Source organism: Thermothelomyces thermophilus, chromosome 1, assembly GCF_000226095.1.
Source record: "Thermothelomyces thermophilus ATCC 42464 chromosome 1, complete sequence".
Lineage (NCBI taxonomy): Eukaryota > Fungi > Ascomycota > Sordariomycetes > Sordariales > Chaetomiaceae > Thermothelomyces > Thermothelomyces thermophilus.
Window position 1 is genome coordinate 4,078,294 of NC_016472.1, and position 23,177 is coordinate 4,101,470.

Sequence of the window (23,177 nt, forward strand, 5' to 3'; positions counted from 1 at the left end):
ATAGTGTAATCCGTACACTACGCAGTCCTAGTAGTTTCAGTTTCGGTTTACTTGACAGGTTCCACTTGACAGGTTCCTCACTCCCCTCTCCACGCTTGGCAAGCTGCCTTCGTTCAATTTTGTTATCTTGCCGCACTTGCGCCTCTGGGCTGGTCGACGTACAGAGTAAATTGATAGACAAATACGGCCCTTCCATCCGGCAGTCTCCGCGGATCGTTCGGAATTACACAGCAGAAACCTTGCTGGCCGCGCGCTTCGGATGGTGTGTAATCCGAATGTGCCTGGCCGTAATTCAACTTAACTCCTTGAGAGGTGTGCCCCCCACGCTCCCAAGACTCTCGCGGTTCCGCGGGGTTGATGGCCACCCCACCAAAGCCTCCCAATTGTTTTACCCAAATTCCCGCACCTAGTTTTGCCGGCCCAATGGGACAGTGACGAACTGTGGCCGGGGAGGGGCGAAGAATTCTCTGCCTCCGATGTTGATGTGTCCGCTCTGAACATTTCGTTGAGTCTTCGAAGCGATGTTTCCATTGCTTTCATCGAAGATGTACAGCTCACCATGGTTGGGTTCGGCCGGAGGGGGGGGGGGGGGGGGGACCGGAAAGAAATACGGATAATTACCAAGTTAATTTCCGTTTCCGCTTAAACTCCGCTCTGCACTCCGCACTGCGTAAGGGAGCAGGCTTTACATTTTCTCCCAACCTCTCTCATCTATCTGTATTACCGTACAGAGTGTTTTGACCTTTCAAACGCCTCTCGCCTCCTTACGAATATGCCCTAAATCGGCGCAGTATTCTGAGGCCCAAAGTTCTATCCTAGCGAAAACAGACAAGTAGTTGAAGAATCACTCAAGCTTACTCCACAACCTGCTGACCAAGCACGAACTGCTCGGCTCGACTCCGCCTACCCCGCTACACTTCGGGAAGCATGACGCAACGTTAGCTAAATACACAGTGGGATCATTTAAGGAAACTAGGGGTAGGTCTGTGGGATCACGTGATCGTGCGACCAGCCGCCCGCGCACCCGATGTGAGGAGCAAATGCAAGGAAGCAGGGACACCGCCACAGAGCGCGAGAGAATTCCAGCCACGATTGTTGTCCAAAAGCCAGACAGCGACCGCACCTAGTCTTGGGGATTCACGCCGTGAGCCAGGTAACTCGGTGCAAAAGGTACCTAGTACAGGAGCATAGCCGTCGCTGGACTGGGCTCAGGTACGTTTTTTTTCATCAGCGCGTTGCTGCCAACATTCTTTCCCCCGTCGGCGCAAGAAATTCATCATGTCGTACCCGGGTCCTCCAGGTGTCTCGAAGCCATCGCATCCATCACTTCCGCCGCGTCCACCGGCCACCAAGCTCTCGGGATTCAAGCCCGCCTTTTCGCCAGCACCCACGGCCCCGGCTTCCGCCGCCGCCGGCTACACAGCACCCACACCGTCCTATCCAGGCTACGGGCCCACCGCGACACCCGCCGCCGGTTATGGCGCACCGGCTGCGACCTCGCCCTACGTGGGCAACCCTACCGCTCCCGCCATAGGCGCCGGCCGCGGAGCCTACAGCACAGCCGGAGCCTACGGCTACGCGTCCGCACCGAACTACCCACAGCAGCCTCCATACTATGGCGCCCCAGCGACGGCCAGCTACTCGACGCCCCCCCAGATTCGGAACCCCTTCCCGGCACCGGGCGGCGCGGCCGCCGACACGGACCCGGAGATGGCAGCACAAATAGCCCAGTGGCAGAGCGCGTACATGCCCAAGGATCCCAACGACCCCGCCAACAAAGCAGGCGCCGCCGCCGGCAGCCGGACGGGCACGAACACGCCCGGGGGCGCGCAGGCCGGCACGGCAGAGGCGGCCGACGGCAGCGCGAACGCGAACGCGGACGCCGACCAGAAGAAAAAGACGGTCTACCGCGAGGGCGGCGGCAAGAAATGGCAGGACGACACGCTGCTCGAGTGGGACCCGACGCACCTGCGCCTCTTTGTCGGCAACCTCGCGGGCGAGACGACGGACGACTCCCTTCTCAAGGCCTTCTCGCGCTGGAAGAGCGTGCAAAAGGCCAAGGTGATCCGCGACAAGCGCACCAACAAGAGTAAGGGCTTCGGGTTCGTCAGCTTCAGCGACCCGGAGGACTTCTTCCAGGCAGCCAAGGAGATGAACGGCAAGTACATCCAGAGCCATCCCGTAGTGGTACGCAAGGCCAAGACGGAGATCAAGCCGGTGGTGGTCAAGGAGGAACGCAAGGGAAAGAACAACAACAACAAGAAGAGCGGGGGGAACAAGAGTGGGAGCGGAATGGGAGCCGGAAACGACGGCACGGGGGCGTACGAGCCGCACCTCGGGCCGATGGCAGGCAGCGGCATCACCAAGCCCGGGCAAAAGACCAAGGGCGGGTTGAAGTTGCTGGGTTAACAGTCTCGAAAGTCGGTAATGACAAACCTCGGATGAAGAGAATAATCGATCCTGATGATTTTGCGAGGGTCTTATTTTTGAGGGAAATGGGGGAGGTGGTTCTTCTGAAAAAAATAGTTAAGACGCCACAAATGCCTCGTTACTGTTGGGGGACGTAGAGCACGGAATACTGCCTTGATTTCCGGGTAGCAAGACATCGCGAGGGCGTTGAATCGAGATACAGGGCGGGGTTATTTCTTCTCTGTAACATACACAATTTTAGATAAACAAACAGGAGATACTCTATACTGCGTTGCCAAGTCCACTCTAGACCGCCGTTTGGGGTCTCACATTGAACCCTCTAACACCCCCACCCCCCCTTTTCCCTCCACACCACCACCTGTCATATGTACGAACTAGGAGACTGCTAATTAAATAACGAGAGAGGAAAAGAAGAAAAAAAAAGAAAAAGGATACACTGGTTGCCTATGTGGGTATCATAATAGTATGCCACTCAAACACAGGAGACACTGTCATAATGCAAGACCGTTCTCTCAACCAGTCCTCCCATCCCTCGCAAGTTGTCCGGCACCACTGGGTGCCGTTGACAACTCCATTCCCGGCTCGGCAACCGTATCCCCTCCGTCCGCGGTGAAGATGACCCCTTCATTCCTGTCCACGCTCCGCCGCAATAACCCCGCACTCTCCGCCTGATCATCGTCCCTGTCACTTCCGCTGCCACTGCCGCTCCCACTCTTGCTCCCGCCAGGCAAACCCCGTTCCTCCTCTTCTTCCTCCTCCACTGCCCGGGCCAGGTGCCCGCGGTGCACATCCGTCTGGGCCTCGCTGCGCATCTTGTTGATCTTGATCCAGTTGTAGGCGGCGATCGCGGCCAGCGTGATGATCAGGCCAATAACGTTGACCACGGTCATGGTATCGCCAAACACGAGCGCGGCCGCGGAGATCGTGACGGCTTCCTTGAAGATGCCCGCGATGGAGAGAGTCACGACCGACGTGCGCTTGAGCAGGGCAAACTCGGACGCGGTCATGAGGAAGGCGATGACGCCCGGGAACAGAACGATGAGCGGGGCGACGAGCAGACCTTTTTCTTCCGCGACGGTGCGGAGGCCGGCGAACAGGGCGCCGGCCCCCTCGACGGGAATGGCGATGGCGACGAGGGTGATGAACATGACGGGGGCGAGGAAGAAGATGCTGGAGAAGGGGTTCGATGTGGCCGGGTTTCGGATCAGCAGGATCTGCGTGAGCGCCCAGCGGAAGCCCGAGAAGAAGGCGGCGGCGATGACGAGCACGAACCCGCCGAGCTTGAACTCGACTTCGCCGGCAACCATCATGATCACACCGAGGGTCATGGTCGCAATGATTGCTACGAGCTTCCAGGTCGGAGCTTCGAGGCGGAAGAGGAAGGCGAAGATCAAGACAAAGGCGAGGGAGGAGGATTTGCACATTGCTACAAGAAAACGCATGCTGATTAGACGAGAGGGGAGCGCGAGAAGATTTGGCGGCCACTTAGGGAAAAAAAAAAGAAAAACTTACTGTAGAAGGTGAGGGTGATGAACTGGAGGGAGGTGTTGCCCAAGCCAATGTCCAGACCAGTCGCGACACCGCACGGCCCGATCCTCGTGAGGTAGAACATCTTGGTCATGATGGGCCGTTCCGGCTCCGCCTCATGTCTTGACTGGCCCAGATCGGACGTATGATGGTTGTTGTTCTTAGGCCGCATCGAGGGGAAAAAGTACAAAACTAATGAAGCTAAGGTGAACTGGACGATGAAATGCACGGCGGTGGTGAACATGGGAAACCGAAAGTTGAGCTTGTCGGGAGAAAACATCCACTTGTTGTACTGGGAGGGCAGCGTGTTAGCACCTTGTTCCGCCGGATCGGGGGCAGTAGTGTTCCCATACCAAGGATATTAACAAGGAAAACAAGTACCAGAGCCCAATCAGGACGGTATTGATGAAGAGGTTCTTGACGACGCTGAGGTCCGCCTCTTTCTTCTCCTCCGGGGAGATGTGGTCACCGACCACCCGCTGGTCGAGCAGCTGGTTTCTCCTCTTCTTCCTCCTCTTCCTCCGCCTGTCTCTCCCCGTCAGACCAGTCTCCTCGTCATCGTGGAGGTCCTCGTCTGTCAGACCGCCGGAATCCACCTCGCCGGGCCGTACAGACTCATTGCTGCTGCTCTCTTCGAGGATCTTGTTGTCATCGTCCCCGGTGGGTACGGTGCGGATGGATTGAGATCTCGCTCGGTGGCGGTCATTTGTGGAGGAATTCGCGGGATTGATCAGGCTGCTTCGCCGGCGACGGTGACCCGAAGGCGTGACGGTGTCCATCTCGATGTCGCCGGGGCCCGAACCCGCGGCCGGGGACCGGAAAGTGCGTGTTGACCCAGGGTGCAGGAACCGGTGCGGCGGATACTCTGGGGGCCGCTGATCCGCCAGTTTACAGGTGCTGTCGCGTGCGCCCTCGAGATGGCTGGGGAAACGGGGCTGAAGGCGGCCACGGAGTCAGGCTCGAGTTCCGAAATGGCCGTTGGGGGAGGAGAAAGGTCGGAGAAGGAAGTGTTTGGAGAAAAGGGAACCGTCATTTGTGATCAGACGGCGAGGCCTCATGATGGTCCCAATTGCACAGGCGTCGAGGGGCGGCCCAGCCAATCTTGCTAAGGCATGGGTGCCTGTGGATTCCCATTCCTGGCACGAGACAACGTCCTGGATTGGCTTCGAGTCGGATGTCCGGCTCTTAGCTGCAAGGCCCCCCAGCTGGGTCTCAACGTGGACAGATGGGAACAGCTGAAATAGCTGCAGGGGCACGCCCGCCGAGGGGCTGCCAAGACGCTTGCTTCCCTGGCCTGCCTGGCAACGCTCTGTGCCGGCAGTGGCCGGGTCTGACTTTCCTCGCCCGAAGAAGAAAGGAGAGAGGCAGCGCTTCGTCGTCCCATGTGCTGCCTGCCATCTCCTCGTTTTGGTTCAGGATTGCGTGGGCGTTAACAAAATCCGAAATGCATCTGCAGTGCAGTATGTACCGCGAGCCGCAAATTGAACCGGCATCAGTCCGTTTCAGTTGAGACACCTAGCGGCAAACGGCCATTTCGGAAAAAGGCCCATCCCATGCGCTGTCCGATTGCAGCGTTCGGCAAGGGGCCTCGCCGAGGGCGTCTGCGGGCGATCATACTTCAGACCGAGCACCCCGACAGTTTCGCCCTCCTTGTGAGTGAGCAAATCTAAGTAAGGAGAGGTCAGGTGGTGTACCAACCACCTTACTAGAGTACGCTCCTGACGTCTTACGAGGGTCCGTAATCTGTACCCGACTTCTTCTGCAGAGGGCAATGCAGAACCGGGAACACCAGCCTGGGCGTTGCAACCTCAGACTCGCTCAGATAGTGTATGGATTTACTGGTGTTGCAGTAGTCATGTTGACAGCAGGCATACCTCGCCCGTTGTGTTACGATAACTTATAATTACTCCGTACTGTAGCCACCTCTGTCGCTACATTTCTCCGTGTCTTCCACACAAACACGGGTTTGTTTTTAACTAACGCGGTGGACCCTCTCAGCCTAGTGTAACCCAGCCAGCTGGGCTGCGCAATGGCCAGAACCCCGCCGCTCGCCCTGCAGTCCCCACACGCCTATCCTCCAGGTCGGCTCCGTCCAGCGGGCATGTGCTGCGTCATAGGTGATGATTGCTAAGTCGCGCCCGCTTATCCACTTCCTTGCTACTGCGCACGCAGCAGCAAGAAAGGTACTACTGACTCGGTTAACGCTGGTAGCAGCATCCTGCAGGACCAGGTTGGGCCCTATGTTCCATTGATCAGAAGTGATGAAGAAGTCCTGTTCCGTACTGTAACTACCTTCTGAAGTGCTTAGACAGGATCGTTGTCCCGAGTCAACTTGAAGGTGACCTTTTTTGACCTGAAAGCCATCGCTGGAATACCCGGGTACCCGCTAGAAATCAGGGCTGAGAGAGCTCTAGCTACCGTACCTACCTACCTTAGGTACCTAGATAGATACCTGGTACCTAAGGTAAGAACCCCTCAACTCAGCGTCATTGTCCTGGTTCTTCCGCTACACACAAAGTTATGTATGCCAGTGGCCGACCCAGTCATCCATCCAACTCCTGTTCATCCTAATATTGCACCTACCACGACTTCTTAAACACACCCTGAGCGTTGGCTTCTCTTTGCCCGCTTATTGCTCACAAGATCGCCGTGTGTGACGTGCTTATTTGCCCCAAGGAATCTCTAGGCTCAACACCGATTAGTTTTCCCCCCGATGGCAGCGCAATTCTCGACTCAAAACGAGAGTCACATGCGGAAGCAGGGCGGTGGTTACCTGCCAATCGAAAACTATGGCTTGATAGGTAACATGAGAACCTGTGCTATGGTGGGCATGGACGGCAGCGTCGACTTCATGTGTTGGTGAGTACTTGTTCAATACACACATCGAGCACATTGTGTTCACGGAGTTGCCGGATAGTTCTCGATCGAATACAGCTCCTCAGCTAACCCAACCTCACCGCCCTCAAGGCCTGAGTTCGACTCACCAACAGTCTTCTGCCGTCTCCTGGATAAGGATAAGGGAGGCTACTTCAGCATCCAGCCGGCTTCCCATCTCAGCTGCACCACGAAGCAACAGTATTTGCCATCATCTAATATCCTGCAGACCCGCTACATCCACGAGGATGGCGTGGTTGACCTTGTCGACTTCTTCCCCCGGCCGAAGAACGCCAAGGTTATCTTCAAGGGCCCCAAGCAGGGCGCCTACCGCGAGATGACGAGCGTCCAGGAGGAGCTGAAGCAGTGGCTAGTCCGTCGCGTCGAGTGCGTCCGCGGCCGTCTCCAGCTGGGTTGGTACCCTCTCGGGCTTGGAAGAATGAAAGGGGGACTGTGGTGCTAACGGATTGTCCTCCGGACCGTAGACGTTGAGATCTTCCCTGCATTTGGTTATGCGACCGAGCCGCACACCACCACTATCCTGCAGGAGGAGGGTGTCCCGCACTGCAACCAGAGCAAGACGGCGGCGTTCCACAGCGAGAGCACCAAGCTACAGCTCGATGTCATCATCGACCATGGAGAGGACGGCGACGATAGCTGGCCCATCGTCCGTTTCAGGAAAGTCTTGAAGCCCGGCATGCTCGGCGAGGGCGTCGTCGCCTGTATCGACATCAGCGAGGGACAGGCCGTGTCTTTCGTCATACGGAACGACGTGGAGAAGCACGTCACGGAAAACATCACAAGCGCCGTGCTCGACACGCAGCAGCACGACACTCAAACGTACTGGTACAACTGGATCTCCACGAGCAAGTACAAGGGCCGCTGGCGTGAGGTGGTGTCACGCAGCCTCATGATCCTGAAGCTCATGACGTACGAGCCGACGGGGGCCATCATTGCAGCCCCGACCTTCTCTATCCCCGAAGCTATCGGGGGCGTCCGGTACGCAAGTCGACCCTTTTGTTTTTTTTTCTTTTTTTTTTCTTTTTTTTCTTTTTCTCTTTCCCTTTCCTCCCCTAGCTAGGCCTCCCTCCCCATACCGTCTCTAACGCCGGACACTAACCACTAGGGCAAGCAACTGGGACTACCGCTTCTCGTGGGTTCGCGACGCGAGCTTCACCATCTACATCCTGCTGCGCCTGGGCTTCACCGAGGAGGCGGACGCCTACATGGGCTTCATCAGCGAGCGTTTCCTCAAGTCGCGCGTAGCCGACGGCGGGCTGCCCATCATGTTCACCATCCGCGGCGAGACCGACATCCCCGAGCGCGAGCTGACGCACTTGGACGGGTACCGGGGCAGCAGACCGGTGCGCATCGGAAACGGGGCCGCCTTCCACCAGCAATTCGACATCTACGGCGAGCTTATGGACGCCATCTACCTGTACAACAAGTACGGCAAGCCGATCCACTGGGATCTGTGGTGCACGGTCCGAGAGATGCTCGACTACGTGCTCACCATCATGCACCAGCCCGACATGTCCATCTGGGAGGTGCGCAACAACAAGCAGAACTTCACCTACTCCAAGGTCATGCTCTGGGTGGCCTTCGACCGCGGCCTGCGCCTGTCGGAAAAGCGCAACTTCCCGTGCCCCAACAGGGTCAAGTGGCTCGCCGCTCGGGACTCGCTGTACGAGGAGATCATGGAGAAAGGCTACAACAAGGAGATGAAGTGCTTCGTGCAGAGCTACGAGAACAATACCATGCTCGACTCGTCCATCCTGATCGCCCCGCTCGTCTTCTTCATCGCCCCCAACGACCCGAGGTTCCTCAACACCATGGATCGCATCATGCTGCCCCCGGAGAAGGGCGGGCTGACCAGCACCGGCCTGGTGTACCGGTACAACACGGAGGTGTCCGAAGATGGTGAGTAAAACAAACAACCGATCTTTTTTTTTTTTCAAGAATCCCTGGGAGAGCCGGCTAACATGTGGGGATCTCTCCCTTCTTTTTTTTTTTTAGGTGTTGGCGGCCACGAGGGCGCGTTCAGCATGTGCACGTTCTGGCTGGTCGAAGCCATGACGCGGGCGTCGGTCTACGAATCCAAGTACCTCGTGCGCGCCATCAACCTGTTTGAGAACATGCTCAGCTTCTCCAACCATCTGATGATGTTCTCCGAGGAGATCTCGCGGAGCGGCGAGCAGCTGGGCAACACGCCGCAGGCCTTCAGCCACCTGGCCCTCATCAGTGCGGCCTTTAATCTGGACCGCGTCTCGGAGCCCAAGAAGTAGTGGGTCGGGCGAGACGTTTGCCACGGTTTGGGTTATCTGGAGGGAGCTGCCCGTTGGTAGTTACAAGACACTAAATTGATTTACGATTTGTTGTGTATTCTACATTAATGAGTAAAGGCCGGGATGGCCGCAATTACTTCGCAGCTTTCCCAGCCTCTCTCTCCCTCCCTCCCTCTTTTCCTCTCTGTGGGTGTGTCCCTAAGTGCTCAAATTCTTTTGACCAGCGGTCAAGGCTCAGGGAACCCTTATCCCGGTGACAAGAATGGCGACTCGCCTTGTTTCATCTCCTTCCGTAACGCCGTCGCTATGCTGTTCCCCATCCTCGGCTACTTATTCCCTTGCCACCAGAAGCTCATTGCGCCGACGCCCGGTTGTCCATCTCCCCAACTCACTACGTCCCACGTGCTGCAGCACGTCGGGTTTATAGCCACCCCTCCACCCCCCCCCCTCTCTTTCTCCCCAGTCTCACGTAACTGACGATATCCCACCGGCCGCCTTCATGGTTCCCTAGCCGTAATGCCACCACGCTTATAGTCTACGACAGATCCATCTCGTCCGCGATGCTGCGGTCACCGAGCGAGCTGAGGCCGGAACTAGGCGGCCGCGATTCCTCGCCGTCCCCGTCGCCGTTGACATCCCCGTGGCGATTCTGCTGCGGCCGCTGCGGCGGCTCGGGCGTCTTCTCGCTCGCGAGCCGCCTCCGCTCCTCCCAGGCCAGGATGCTCGGCCACTCGCCCCCTTCCACCAGCACGTCGCCGTGCTCGATGCTCCTCCCCAGCAGCGTGCCGAGGAACTTGGAGTCGTCGTCGTTTTTGCTGTGCTTCTTCTTGAGCGCTGCCGAAACGCGAATCAGTACCGATGCCCATTTTGCGCCACTTCTTTTTTATTTTCTCTCTGTGCTTGTTCCAAAGGGTGGGGAAAAAAAGTAACAAAAAAGAGAAGCAACTCACCATCTAGATAGTCCCCCGCCTCGTCGTTGCCGTCCAGCGCGATCCTGGCAATCTCGCGGTTAAGCGGCCCCATGGCCCACGCGATGAAGTTGTCCACTCCGCGCGTGTCCTCCTCGCCCACGTACTCCTGCTCCTCCGCGATGCGCTCAGGCAGGAGCGCGCCCGCCCGCTGCAGCGCCATTCGCACGTCGACGATGGTCGGCGCGGGGACGGCCGGGTTCACTAGCGTCGCTGCCGTTGTCGTTGTCGTTGTCGTTGTTGTTACCGGGGGAGCATCAGTGACAGACGTCGATGCCGGTGGTGGCACTCCTGGTGATGATGACGAGGGTGCTAGTGGCGGTGATGGTGATGGTGATGGCGAGGGTGGTAACCCTTCATTGTTGTGTGTCGCGAAGACTGCCGTCAGGTGGCATATGTGCAAGAAGTAGCGCGCGGCGAGGTCGGTGACCGAGTCGATGACGCAGGTCTTGGCGGCATGGTAACCTGTTGCGCGTAGGATCTGGAGGACGGCCGGGCGGAGGAGGGCGTGGAAGAGTGGTGGCGGTGGTGTCATTTTTCGACCCGCCTGCTTAGATGTTGGTGGTTGTAATTAGTTGTTGAGGATTGTCTGCCGACGAACCTTTGGTATGGTCCCGGAACAGGCTAATACTTGTACAAGAAATGAGGGTGGGCTGCTGTTTTCTCTCACTGATCGTTTGTGAGATGAGAAGAATTGCTCATGGCCCATCACCGGCTCGCTGAGCCCATGAGATTTCCCCCTCCCCTCCGCCTGCCACGCAGAGTTCCCTTTACCAAACTGCTGTGAGAACAAAGCCCTAGCGAGTAAAGAGCTTTCCTGATAGCATGTGTGAGACGAAATGGTTGCAAGCGCTCAGTATGCTGTGTTGACGCGTGCTGATGTTTCCTGTGCAAGTACGTGAGGAGAGTGGGTCTCGGCAACGAAACCCACGGCTGACTGGCCTGTCGATATGTGGGCCTTTGAGATCGCGCACAGAGTCCTGGGTTTGGCCCTCTGTATGTAACTCTGTATCTACTGTACCTACTGTACGCATTAAGGTGCTGCATCAGCAGTTCAATGCACGGAGCGTTTCCATGACCTTTGTAGACTCGAGCTGCTCGTGTTTTGTGAACTCCAACCAAGCATTTGGCCACTTATGCTCCAACTCCTTAAATACACTACCTGATAGGTACCTTGCATATATGTATTCCTCTGTATGTACGGAGTAGTAACATGGTAGGTCAGGCATTCGGGTGTCTTCTGTTTGTGGTAATCGTACGGCGTCCTACTCTCTATTATCAATTTCAAAGCCCACTCTACTTTACGTAGGGTAGTCTTGCCAAAAAGAACTAGGTCATCAGTGCTCTTCTGGTGTACGGAGTACTCCGTACGCAGTACGTGTCCACAGCACTACACAGGACTCCGTAGAAGCATCCCAAGACCTGCCTTACTACTCCGTACTCCGTAGTATTCTCCGTAAACCCTTGTAAACACCCCACATTGCACGGCCCGCAGATGTCGATGCCAAGCATTAGGTGAGACCCGTTGCCGGGATCTAGTATCTGCGCTAACATTCCTCATCCACATCGCGTCGCATTTACCAGCGGTCGAACATTCAGCGCCCACCGTTTAGTTTGCCAGCGGTCACCAAGATCCGAAGCCCTTCTCTCAACAGGGCAGCGCCAGACAAATATCCGACGCTCCGAGCGACTACCTGGGACGCTGGTAAATATTTCTTTTGCCAAGCTGTTCCGGCTTCCAAGGTTGCGTTCGAGTCGCGCGCTCGTACGCGGGCTGCGGCGACAGCGTCGGTTTTCTCAACCCACCCTTGTGTTCAGCCTCTTGAGTACAGTCAACAGAGATGGAAACATCACAGAAGCCGCATACGTCTATCAAGTTACCGAGCCTGAAAATTACTGGTGGCTCAACGACCGCTGGCGATTCCACCCCGGGGACGCCATCCCAAGGCTTACCGAAGATTCGCCTCGTCTCGAAATCACAACCCTCGACCCCGGCCGACTCTCACCCACCCAACAGTGCACCCCGTCCGAGCGTTGCTGCAGCAGAGAACGGGGCGAACACGGCCTCGGCTGATGCCAAGATCACCCAGACCAAGGCCGGTCAAGTGAGCAAGCCGTCGGCGAAAAAGCGGACCCGAGAAGAAAGCGAGGACCACGAGGACGACGACGACGACGTCCCTCTCGCCAATGGCACCTCGACGACTCACCAGGCCAAAAAGACAAAGATCACCATCAGACCGACAACGCCAGGCCTAGTGCGACAACCGACGCTGAAGGTCAAGTCTTCGGGCCGGATTCCACATAAGCCACTGGGCGAGGGCTACGACTCGGAGGCGGAAGATCGCGAGGTGGACCCGGTCATCGAGGAGCAGTTCCTGTTCCGCATGATGCCCGGCGAGCACTGCGAGTATCTACGAACGGCGATCCAGAACAGACAGATCGGCGTTCCCAAGTCACAGGGAGGCGCCGATTTCCAGATCAAATGGCTGGACGAGGAAGGTCGCCGGGCCGTGGTCATGGTCAAAGGCCAGATGTTCGCCGCCATCCTCCTGGATCTTCCCACCATCACCGAGGGCATGAAGACGTGGGACAAGAAGTCGATGGTCAAGTCGTCCGACATCTGCCAGATGCTACTGGTTTTCGCCCCGGTCAATAGCGAGGAGGAGGCCAAGACGGCACCCCTCCCCAAGGCCGTCGAGCACGGCCATAGGTGGCCCCACGGCATCACGCCGCCGATGCACGACGCCAGAAACCGTCGTTTCCGCAAGCGCCTCAGCAAGCTGGAGATCAAGAACAAGGAAGCCGAGGTCGAACGCCTGCTCTCGGCCGACCGCGAGGCCTTGAACGTCCGGACAGAGTGGATAGACAGCAACAAGCACAACGGCCGGGCGGACGAAGAGGACGAGGAGGAGGAATACGAGGAAGACGCAGCAGACGACTACTTTGGCGACGGCGCCGCGGAGCAACAAGCCGAGGAGGAGGAGGAGGAGGAGGAGTTCGAGGTCGACGACGCCGCCCTCGAGGCCGAGTTCCTGGAAGCCGTCGAGACGCCAATGGTCGACACTCCCGGGGCCGCAGCCGAGGGCGTCACGCCGGGCGCCGCCACCGCCGCGACTCCCGGCCAACAGGGCGAGGAAGAAGCGGCTGCCGAAGAGGAGGCGGCGGAGGAGGAGGAGGCCCAGGAGGAGGAGTCGGACGAGGACGACGAGGAGGACGGAGACGAGGACGAAGAAGAGGAGGAAGGGGACGAGGACGAGGAAGTGGCGGCCATCCGGAACGTCATCGCCAGTCTCAAGAAGCAACTCAAGAGCTACGAAGAGCAGCTCGCGGCCTCGGTGCAGCCCATCATGAGGAAGCGACTCGAGGGGAACATCAGGAACGTGAAGTCGGAGATTCTGCTCAAGAAATCGGCTATTGGCGAGACAGAGGAGGATTAAGGTCTTTTGGTCATTTTCTCTGCCCCTTTTTCCCCCCCCTTCAATGGGGTCAACATGTGCGGGACGGGGTTCACCATCATCTGCTTATACCCAGCGATGTATCTTTCGGCAGCATGACATTCAGATGTAACACTTGACGAATAAAACGGGGACCAGGGTGCGATGATTTCCGTGGAAACCAAAAAGATCTATTGCCGTGGTCTGATAAATGTGTCTCAACACGAAGAATACACATACAATACACACTGTTTGTACACAGCATTAGACTGACTGCCATCGCCCGCCATCAACGGCCCGCCCGGGCCCTCGGAGTCTCATGTCGCTCTCCCGAGCAGCAAGCCACACAGCAAACATATGTAGAATAATACTCTGCTGCCCAACCCCTCGGATACGGCGCCAGCAAGCAAGCAAGCAAGCTCACATGGCCTTGAGGTAGTTGCTCTCCTTGATCTTGGCGCGCCGCTCCTTGCGCATCGCCTTGCGCAGCTCCTCGCGCTTGTCGACCGCCTCGATCGCCTGCGCCACGTTGCCCGGCTCGGCCGCCGGCAGGTTGACGGTCTGCTTCTGCAGCGGGATCTTGGGCACCAGGGCCTCGAGGTCGCCCGACGCCAGGATCCGCGCCTCCTGCTGCCGCTGCCGCTTCAGCGCCAGACGTCGCTGCTTCTTGGACTTGGCTGTTTTGAGAGGTAACGTGAATCGTCAGTAAAAAAATAGAAGAGAAAACAAAAAAAAAGAAAAAAAGAAAAAAAAAAGAAAAAAAAATTAACCCGTGAGTGAGTTGAAAGGAGGGGGGTTGGGTAAGGGAAAGGAGGGAGGGAGCTACGAACAGAACTCATCCCCTGCGTCCGCGGTGTCGGTCGCGTCCGTCTTCTTCTGCACCTCCAGGCACTTCCACAGCCAGGCCGGGTAGGCGTCGTCGGCGAGGGCGACGGGATCGCTCTTGCCCTTGAAGTAGTTCAGCCCGTTGAGGACGGTGCCCTCCGGGCAGGACGAGATCGGTGCCGGTTTCGCATCGGCCGCCGGGGGAGGGGTGAGCGGCGTCAGGTCTGGCGTCGACGATTCGGCCGGGCCGGACGTCGCCGCTTGTTGGGGGGGGTTCGGTGTCGGCGCGGCGTTGCGCGTGGCCGAGGTTGTGCTGAAGGCCCGTGCCGCCGTTGCCGTTGCCGTTGCCGTCGCCGCCGCCGGCGGTGCTGTCCGCGCGAGCGGCCGTGCTGTTATTTGCTGGGAGGCGAGGCCTGCGGCTCGCCGGAGACAGGTTCGGCAAATCATGGTCGCGTGGGGGGTGTGGGTTGTGTTTGTTGCGCCGGTTGCAGCGAGTTGCTGCTGTTTGAGGGCGTGATGCGGGATGGGGATTGGAGTAAAAATTTATACGGGGGCCGGAATCCGCCGAGTGCGCAAGTCTGAGTTGATGCTACGGATTACTAGTACAAGGCGCCCGGCCGGCCCCGTTAAAGCCGGATGTCCTAGGGGCGCATCGGAAAGCGGGCAGAACAGAGAGCATGTACTGGCGACAACCATAATCGGGAGGAACTCTTCTTTGATGTTCCTGACGTTTCAATTGGCCTGCGTGTACAGATTGAAGCCCGGATGTTGGGATCTCGTGCTGGCCAAACCCCAACCCCCGACTCGACCCGAGGGCATTTCATGGCCGAACCGCGCTACCCTCCCACTACCGCTTAACACGATCCCGATACATGAGTCTCTGTACCTAGAAAATATATACACGTCCGTCCCTGCAATGCCCCGGGGTACTCTACTGCTGCTGACCATCCTTGGTGAAGTAGTTCTGTTGTTCGAAGAGGTAACCCTTGACCTTGGCGCTGGAGAGCAATTGGAGGTAACGTTCTGCACCCGCGTCAGCATCTGCTCCCCTGTAATAACTTCTCGAGCTGTTTAAGGACCAGGGAGGAGGTGGACATCGTCCAATTTGTCCACGTTCCAGTCCCCGTAACCCGCCTGCGCCTTCGCTTTCGAATGAGTAAGGTGGAACTGACCTCTCAACCGACCGCACTTCTCCAGGTGGTTAACGCCTTCTCGGTAGTAGCACTTGCTCAGCTCCTCCCTGACAAGCCGTCCCATCATGACCTGCACCCATTGCTCGCGAATGATGGCATCCTGCGCCTGCTTCAGGCGTTTCGTGTCGTCGTAGTCGACCCCGTCGAACGTCGGGGGAACCTGGGGCTTCTTGGCCAGGAAGGCCTCGGACTCGGGAGTGGGCATGATGTAATGTGATCTCTACGCCGAGCAGTCCTGTGGCCGGCGCAGGGTGGGCTGTCGACTGGAGTGGTGGACGGGGAGCTTGGTCGAGATTGCGCGCTGTGAATGCCTCAATTGCGTCGCTCGCTCGCAGATGCACCACAAGCTCGGGCCTCGAATTGGTGCCGGGTTGAAAGCGGTTTAGCGCAGCGCATGCACGGACCCTCCGTGCAAAAGTTAAGTGAGTGAACCTACGGATAAAACCCCACTGGAAAATCTTTGGCTGGCGCGCGCGAGGCTGGCAACCGATAAGATAAGCCAGCCGACTTTTTTCTGCTCTTTTATTTTTGCTGTTCGCCCGCCCACACCCCTCTTCCTCCCTCCATCAACCTTCATTTCTGCCCATCTCACTTATTCAAACAATTTCCCGTACCTCCTCCATTCCTAATTACAGAAAAAAAAATGGGCAAGACAAAGGACACCAAGGCCGTCAAGGCTAAGGCTGCGCCGGTGAAGGCGACCACTCCCGTCAAGGCCGCCGTCACCAAGGTCGAAAAGTCGGTCAAGTCGGCCAAGGAGATCGCCAAGAAGGACGTGAGCAAGAAGTCCAAGAAGGTCGAGTCTGAGTCTGAGTCCGAGAGCGCGTCGGAGAGCGAGTCGGAATCCGACGCCAGCACCACCAGCTCTGAGGAGGAGGAGGAGTCGTCCAGCGACGCCGACTCGGACGTCGAGATGGTCGACGCCCCTGCCAAGCCTGCTGCCGCCAACGGCAAGGCCAAGGCCAAAAAGGATAGCTCCGACTCATCCGAGTCGTCTGACTCTGAGTCTGAGGAGGAGTCCGACTCCGACGAGGAGGAGTCCGAGTCGGAAGAGGAGAAGCCTGCTGCCAAGGCCGTCAAGACCAACGGCAAGGCCTCTAAGAAGACCGAATCTGAGTCCGAGTCGGAATCGGAGTCGGAGTCTGAATCTGAGTCTGGTTCTGAGGAGTCTAGCTCCGACGAGGAGGAGGAGGAGGAGGAGGAGGAGGAGGAGGAGGAGAAGCCTGCTGTCAAGGCTGTCAAGCCAAACGGCAAGGTCGCTAAGAAGGCTGAATCCGAGTCTGAGTCGGAGGAGTCCGACGTAAGTTCTAGCGCATCCCGTCCTTAGTTTTCACCTTATTCATAATGCTGACTTTCCGGTCGCCAGTCCGAAGATGAGGATGAGTCCAGCGACTCGGACGAATCCGAGTCTGACGACTCTGCTTCGTCCGACGAGGAGGAGTCTGAATCTGCTGATGAGGAGTCCGAGTCCGCCGAGGAGAAGCCTGCCGCTGCCGAGAAGCCCTCGAAGAAGAGGAAAGCCGAGGAGGAGCCCGAGGCTGCCGAGACATCGGCCAAGAAGACCAAGTCGGACGGCGAGGCTTCCGAGAAGAGCTCTACCCTCTGGGTTGGCAATCTCGGCTGGGGTGTCGACGACAACGCTCTCTACGAGGAGTTCCAGCACGTCGGGGGCGTCGTCGGCGCTCGCGTCGTCACCGACAAGGACAGCGGCCGCTCGCGCGGCTTCGGCTACGTCGACTTCGAGAACCCCGATGCTGCCGAGAAGGCGTACAACGAGAAGAACGGCGCCTTCCTCCAAGGACGCGAGATGCGCCTTGACTTTGCCTCCAAGCCCAACGCCGACGCTCCCCCCTCTGCCCGCGCGGCCGAGCGTGCCCGCAAGCACGGCGACGTCATCAGCCCGGAGAGCGACACCCTCTTCGTCGGCAACCTTCCCTTCAGCGCCGACGAGGACTCCGTCTCCAAATTCTTCAACAAGGCCGCCAAGGTCCAGAGCCTCCGGATTCCCACTGACCAGTGAGTTCCCCCCCTCCCCCCCACCCGGGCACTGATCGTGTTGTGTCGTCCAACCTACTAACCCCTCTCTTCCACTAGGGAGTCTGGGCGTCCCAAGGGCTTTGCCTACGTGACCTTCTCCTCGGTCGAGGACGCCAAGAAAGCGTTCGAGACCCTTAACGGAAGCGACCTCGACGGCCGGCCGGTCCGTCTCGATTATGCCAAGCCCCGCGACAGCAGCGGCGGCGGCGGTCGCGGCGGCGGCCGTGGTGGCCGTGGCGGTGGCCGCGGCGGTTTTGGAGGCCGCGGTGGTGGACGCGGTGGCGGTCGCGGAGGGTTCGGAGGCGGCCGCGGTGGTGCTAGCGGTGGTTTCCAGGGCAAGAAGATCACTTTCTAGAGGAAAGTGAGACGAATACGGCCGCACACGAGGGGATCTTAGCAAAACGAGGGCTTTTTTTGCACAGTTCCATCCGAGGGCTTGTGGGTTGTCGGCTTTTGAACTCAAAACTCCCCTAACCGGGAGCTGTGGGCTTTGAGAGAACAGCTTCTCTACCAAGGAAGCATCGATACACCTGAGGGCTTCGTCTCGACTCGTGGGCTGTTTTTGGCTCTTTGGCAGCTCCCTTCGCGCATCGTCTCGGAACAGAGACGATGCCCGGCTGGCTTGCTATCATCGCCTCATTTGGCGATCAGTCAACTTTCCATACCAGATAATGATGGGTTTCTTGCAATTTCTGTGGGCTCTGTGGGCTCTGTGGCATCTCTTGACGATGCAGTGGGAAGAGGGGATTGGGACAAACGTTCCTTGGAACAAACGTTCCCGTCCCCCCTCCCCTTCAACGTCTGTGGGCTTCCGAGGGTTCTGAGGGGCATCGAGGGCTTTTCCTACATGAGTCGGCCAAAAAAAGTTTTTGGGTTCTGTTCGTTTTTTTTTCTGCCTTCTCTGTGTACGCTACGGTTGCGCGGCAGTTGCCGTCTTGCTTTGCTCCTTTCATTTCGGTCAGGTTCGCGACGAAACGGCCGGCCGGTTATGGTCTATCACAGGTACAAACACGGGCGATTTGGCACACGGCTTGCTTTATCTGCCTGGTAAGTACCCCCATACACCCCCCGGATGATGCCATTGCTTCGCAACAGTGTCGATACCCCCCAGCCAGCGCGAGCGAGCAGCAATGTACGAGTAATACGGGATAGCCGAGACGTGATTTCGTATTTTTTTTCTCTGGTTTGCCAACTCTGAATGTCTTGTTACGATCTTGACGTGCGTGGTAAGTCGATGATAAAGTTGACGGCAGAGCATGAATGGAGACTACTGTGGTATTGTGTTGTTGTTGTTGCTGCTGCTGCTGCTAAGGACTATGAAAGAAACCAGCGGTATCTTAATGAACGGAGAAAGAAAAAAAGGCCCCAAACAAAGTAAATATGTAACCATGGCCCGGTCAGAACAAGAAAAGATGCGGCACTTGTTGCTGATACGTGCCATACAGGCCCAGAAACCCAAACCCGCAACTTCAAAGCCCCATTATGTCATTTGTCATCTCCAAGCGTCACGAACGTGCCCTCGTTGCCATGCCCCATGCATGCATTCAGAATCCTTGTAAAATCATGAATAATAATCCCGTCGTGTCTCCCCCCCCCCCCCCCCCCCGGAAAAAAAAATTCATCGATGGCCGGCTTCTCCTCGCGCGCAAGATGAACGAAACATGCCGTTAGGCCGGCGCCAGCCTTTCTTCAAGCGGCAACGCTCTTGCCGACCGCGCCCCACCTCAACCTCCGCAGGGTGCCCGACCCGGCCGATCCGCTGCCGGCCCTGACCAGCTCGCCGCCGCACCCTGCGGCGGCCGCCGACGAGGCGTTCGCGCCGGAGGCCGCGGCGGACCCGCCAAATCCTCCGCCTAGGGAAGCAGCGGCGCCCTCCTGACGCCCGACCTCCCGGCCGATGACGTAGCCGGCGCCGAAGCCGACGACCGAGACGAGGACGACGACGCCGGCGCTGACGACCCATGTGAGGAGCGTCGGGCTGATGTTGAGGAAGGGGGTCGTCTCCCCGTCTGCTGCGGTTCCGCCGCCGCCGCCGTCGGCCAGGGCGGCAGAGATCCGCTTCTTCTTGGTCGCGCAGGCCGGTCTGGACTGGGTGGCGGCTGTGCGCTTGGACTCGCGCTGCTGCTGCTCGCGGCTAGAGCTGGATGATGGCGCGCTTGGCGCAGACGAGTTGGATGCCGTCCTGGCCTGGGACTTGCTTGCTGGGTTGGTTGCTGTTGCTGTCGTTGTTGTTGTTGTTGGTGGTGGTGGTGGTTGGGCCGGGCTGTCGTCGGCGGCCATGAGCTCGGCTTCGGGGACTAGGCGGAGCTCCATCGGCTGGGAGCTGGGCACGACGCCGGCTCCGGTGGCGGGGGCGGTGCGTCGTTCGTCGTGCTTGGGGAGACCCCGTGCCGCGGCGGCGCAGGAGAGCAGGGTAGTCAGGGAGGCGCGCAGGGCGGCGTCGTTGTCGGCTTGGTAGGAGGGGGACATGTAGTTCGGTGAGCCCCGGTAGGAGTGGGCATGTGGGCGGTTAGGCATCTGAGGGCGAGACTGTGAGGAGTGGTGCTGATGGTGATGTGGAGCTGAACCTGTTGAATGGCGGTGTGTCCGGTGTGAAGGGGGGTGTGAGAATGCATTTGGCTGGGGCCTGAAGACGGGAGTAGTATTGGTCGGCCGCCCGAGGGCTGTCGCGCTCTCATCATCGTCGCTGTCCGAGTCGGTATCGACCACGGCGGGTGCCCGAACTGTGGTCTGTTGGCGGAGGAGATTCGCGGACGGGTGTATCGCCTCGGTGGAGCTGGTCAACACTCGATCCTCTTCGCTCTCCGTCTCGTCGTACTCGTCCTGGCTGCTCGTTGCGCCGCCCTGGGTTGCGGGGTGGCCGACGATGAAGGAGGCGGGCATCTGGTGTTGTTGCTGCGACCGCCTCCGCCTGGGCGGGTAAGAGGGGTTGCCGACCCGGAGTCCTGTTGTCACGATGTCATCCCCGATGGATGACAGGGACGATGATGATGGTTGCGATGTTACTTCCACCCATGACTCTGAATCTGCAGGCATCAGCGATCTGGTGGGAAACCGGCGATGCAGCGGGCAATCTAACTGACCGTCATTCCGGCGCTGGGGCGATGACTCCTCCGACCGCGCCGGAGCCTGCGCGACGCTACTGGCACTGTTCCGTTGCTGCGCTGCCTGTCGTGCGCCCTGAATGTCTGGGGGAGCCATCGTGTAGAACTAGAACAAGGCGCTCGCTCGGCGGGCTGCTGATCAAAAGAGAGAGAGAGGGAGAAAACGTATAGATGTCGAGTTGCGCGGCCTGTCGCACTTCTGACCTACTCGGCGTGTGGTGCGAGATCGGTCGTCTTCTCTGTTGTCCCCCGCGAGCCCCGCCTCCTGGAGTGGAGTCTACTCCGTAGGGAACGGCGAGGTTGGAGATGCGGTGGTGTAGCGCGGAACGTCACTCTGACTGACAGACGAGCCGATTCGCAGTTGCGTTTGGGCAAGTCGCTGCACTGCATAAAACGGGCTCCCTGCGGTCCAAGTCGACCTGTTGCAGGACTCGCCAGCTCGGGGGTGGGCTGAAGAGGCTTTGTGATGGTTGTCGCGTGGCCGCACCCAACAAGAATTGGCTTCGCTGGCTGTTGAGTCCTTGGCAGGCGATTGCGGGTGGCAGATACACCAACTAGTGTGCACGTATGAACTGCACATACGGAGTACCGATTATCTCTGTAGGTACTCCGTATGTAAGATACGTAATTCGTGCAAACCAGGTGCTAAGGAGCGGCACGCAAGGGTATGCTAAGACTGGTCGAATTGGATGCATGACCCACGCTAAGACGGGGATGGTCACACTGACACAGCTTGCGCACCCATTGGCTGTCTCGAAGCTTAGGTTGTTTACGCAGTGCCTGGTCCGGGCATCCACTACGCAGTACGGAGTACTCCGTATGCTTTTCAGATCCGGGGAATAAATAGCCCGAGAGAGAAGGCACCCAAAACAGATAACACGAGCCACAGGCCACATCAATATGTCAAGTTCATTTTTGAGAACATGTCAATATTCTCTAATACGATATGCAGAACATCTTTCCTGTGCCTCGATGTACCCTGCAGAGGTCAGGTGCCGCACTAACGAGTGTATCAAATGTCTAACTAGATGGGACCGATTAGTCGCCTGATTTTCCACGAAGTCGCGACTCCACATAATCGTATACTTGCGAGATCTTAGGTTGTATATGCAACTCTATACTTGAGGCTGATCGAACGAGTGGTCGTAAACATGTTTCATTTTCCACATCAAGCCGGGCCGATTCGTGCTTGATGGGCAGCAACTTGGCGCAAGCAGTTGAAAGCAAGTCGAGGCAGCTAGCCGTTTCTCCTTTGGCTGATTTCACGTGGAAAGTCAGGCGACCGTTCTCCTTCTATTGCCAAGGTCACTGCTAATGATATAGAGCCCAAGCATCCCGCAAGATCAGCTCAGTTTTTTTGCTGCTGTATCATTCACGCTTGCCTCTTAAGCTCCCGAGGAACGCCGAGTGTGGCCCTTGCCGCAACCCCAAATTTTGCAGGTGTTCGGCTTGGCGCAGGCGCTCTGTTTGGGCAAGAGCAAAGCCTTTCGGATGGCATCAATGACTGGGGTAACAAGACCACCCTGTGCTGTATTAAGCAGGGCTGAGCGAAGCTGCCGCGATAAATATAACGACTCTGATGGACTGACGAGGACTTCGATGTGGTCAAGGCGAAGATGGGGCGACCGGAACTCAAGGCGTTAAGACTTCCGAACACCCAGAGCTCGAAATTGCAGAACTCGAGCAATTTCGAGCTCGCCCTTGCATCTACCCTCTACCCTCTCCTCACTTCCAACATAGGTTCGTCAATGAGGTCGCCATCATCCAAGTGGCACCCGCCTGGCGGACACTGGAAGCACAGTCATACATACTACCAAGTGTCAGGGTGGAACAGTCCGAGACAGAGCAACGGGAACTTGTTGCTCAGTCTACGCTACTGCAATCAGGCAGGCATGCACCACAAAGGGATAGTGTTGCGGGATGGGTCTCGTGTGGATTGTCTGGCACCCCATCACCATCAAGCCCATCGCCGTCCCGCGCTGAAGGAATATGTAACACAATCAGTAATGGAAACCATCAAACCCTTCCCGGCAACGGTGCTAATAGGTCAGCTCAACAGTCCCCAAAACCGACTGATCCAATAAGGTATAAGATAAGTGTACGAGGTTGATTGGAGTTACCTGTTCTTAAAGTCTCGGGCAAGGTCGTCAATCATACCTCCTTCGTACGAACCTGGCATAAGTACTCGCCGGGTTTGCGTCAGCGACAGGCGGGAAGGAGGAGATTCCTATCTATCAGAAAGTACGAAGTAGTTGGGTGTGCAGTCGGATGAATCTCGGGTGCATCCATCAAGCAAGCTTAATAATAATACACGATACCGTCCAGCTGAATGGAGGTTACCTACCTAGGTAGGTAGGCCGGTAGGTAGGTAGGTAGAGGTATGACTCCGAGGAAGGTTCTGCAGAGTATCTTCTCCGATATGCCTTGAACATATATGCCTTGAACATGCGTGAAGTTCGGGGTTTGGATGGAGCGGCCACACTTCAAGGTCCGACTTGGA

General features: G+C 57.7%; 9 protein-coding genes across 9 annotated transcripts; 4 read left to right on the top strand and 5 right to left on the bottom strand.

Moving 5' to 3' along the window:
• Positions 1–776: 776 nt before the first annotated feature.
• MYCTH_2296252 (uncharacterized protein) lies at positions 777–2,675 on the top strand. The gene has a single exon (XM_003659300.1). The coding sequence runs from the start codon at positions 1,279–1,281 to the stop codon at positions 2,407–2,409; it is 1,131 nt and encodes a 376-aa protein (XP_003659348.1). The 5' UTR covers positions 777–1,278; the 3' UTR covers positions 2,410–2,675.
• A 144-nt stretch (positions 2,676–2,819) lies between these two features.
• Positions 2,820–4,736, bottom strand: MYCTH_114237 (uncharacterized protein; the record flags this gene model as incomplete). Its single annotated transcript, XM_003659301.1, has 4 exons — positions 2,820–2,874; positions 3,001–3,856; positions 3,943–4,249; positions 4,311–4,736. The coding sequence occupies 4 exons, from the start codon at positions 4,734–4,736 to the stop codon at positions 2,820–2,822; spliced, it is 1,644 nt and encodes a 547-aa protein (XP_003659349.1).
• Positions 4,737–6,490: 1,754 nt separating this feature from the next.
• MYCTH_2296256 (glycoside hydrolase family 15 protein) lies at positions 6,491–9,247 on the top strand. Its single transcript, XM_003659302.1, has 5 exons — positions 6,491–6,816; positions 6,925–7,244; positions 7,317–7,830; positions 7,958–8,751; positions 8,848–9,247. Exons 1-5 carry the CDS (start codon positions 6,671–6,673, stop codon positions 9,114–9,116), a joined length of 2,043 nt encoding a protein of 680 aa, XP_003659350.1. The 5' UTR covers positions 6,491–6,670; the 3' UTR covers positions 9,117–9,247.
• Positions 9,248–9,622: 375 nt separating this feature from the next.
• Positions 9,623–10,987, bottom strand: MYCTH_2296260 (uncharacterized protein). Its single transcript, XM_003659303.1, has 3 exons — positions 10,686–10,987; positions 10,067–10,631; positions 9,623–9,950 (listed from the first exon to the last, which is right to left on the bottom strand). Exons 2-3 carry the CDS (start codon positions 10,617–10,619, stop codon positions 9,652–9,654), a joined length of 852 nt encoding a protein of 283 aa, XP_003659351.1. The 5' UTR covers positions 10,620–10,631; positions 10,686–10,987; the 3' UTR covers positions 9,623–9,651.
• Positions 10,988–11,667: 680 nt separating this feature from the next.
• MYCTH_2296262 (uncharacterized protein) lies at positions 11,668–13,675 on the top strand. The gene has a single exon (XM_003659304.1). The coding sequence runs from the start codon at positions 11,926–11,928 to the stop codon at positions 13,519–13,521; it is 1,596 nt and encodes a 531-aa protein (XP_003659352.1). The 5' UTR covers positions 11,668–11,925; the 3' UTR covers positions 13,522–13,675.
• A 1-nt stretch (position 13,676) lies between these two features.
• Positions 13,677–14,895, bottom strand: MYCTH_2296263 (uncharacterized protein). Its single transcript, XM_003659305.1, has 2 exons — positions 14,349–14,895; positions 13,677–14,195 (listed from the first exon to the last, which is right to left on the bottom strand). Exons 1-2 carry the CDS (start codon positions 14,788–14,790, stop codon positions 13,939–13,941), a joined length of 699 nt encoding a protein of 232 aa, XP_003659353.1. The 5' UTR covers positions 14,791–14,895; the 3' UTR covers positions 13,677–13,938.
• A 117-nt stretch (positions 14,896–15,012) lies between these two features.
• MYCTH_2296265 (uncharacterized protein) lies at positions 15,013–15,907 on the bottom strand. The gene is made up of 2 exons (XM_003659306.1): positions 15,516–15,907; positions 15,013–15,366 (listed from the first exon to the last, which is right to left on the bottom strand). Exons 1-2 carry the CDS (start codon positions 15,739–15,741, stop codon positions 15,275–15,277), a joined length of 318 nt encoding a protein of 105 aa, XP_003659354.1. The 5' UTR covers positions 15,742–15,907; the 3' UTR covers positions 15,013–15,274.
• Positions 15,908–16,080: 173 nt separating this feature from the next.
• On the top strand, positions 16,081–17,986 carry MYCTH_2296269 (uncharacterized protein). The gene is made up of 3 exons (XM_003659307.1): positions 16,081–16,836; positions 16,903–17,552; positions 17,631–17,986. The coding sequence occupies exons 1-3, from the start codon at positions 16,180–16,182 to the stop codon at positions 17,926–17,928; spliced, it is 1,605 nt and encodes a 534-aa protein (XP_003659355.1). The 5' UTR covers positions 16,081–16,179; the 3' UTR covers positions 17,929–17,986.
• A 1,061-nt stretch (positions 17,987–19,047) lies between these two features.
• Positions 19,048–20,890, bottom strand: MYCTH_2296271 (uncharacterized protein). The gene has a single exon (XM_003659308.1). The coding sequence runs from the start codon at positions 20,772–20,774 to the stop codon at positions 19,263–19,265; it is 1,512 nt and encodes a 503-aa protein (XP_003659356.1). The 5' UTR covers positions 20,775–20,890; the 3' UTR covers positions 19,048–19,262.
• Positions 20,891–23,177: the final 2,287 nt, after the last annotated feature.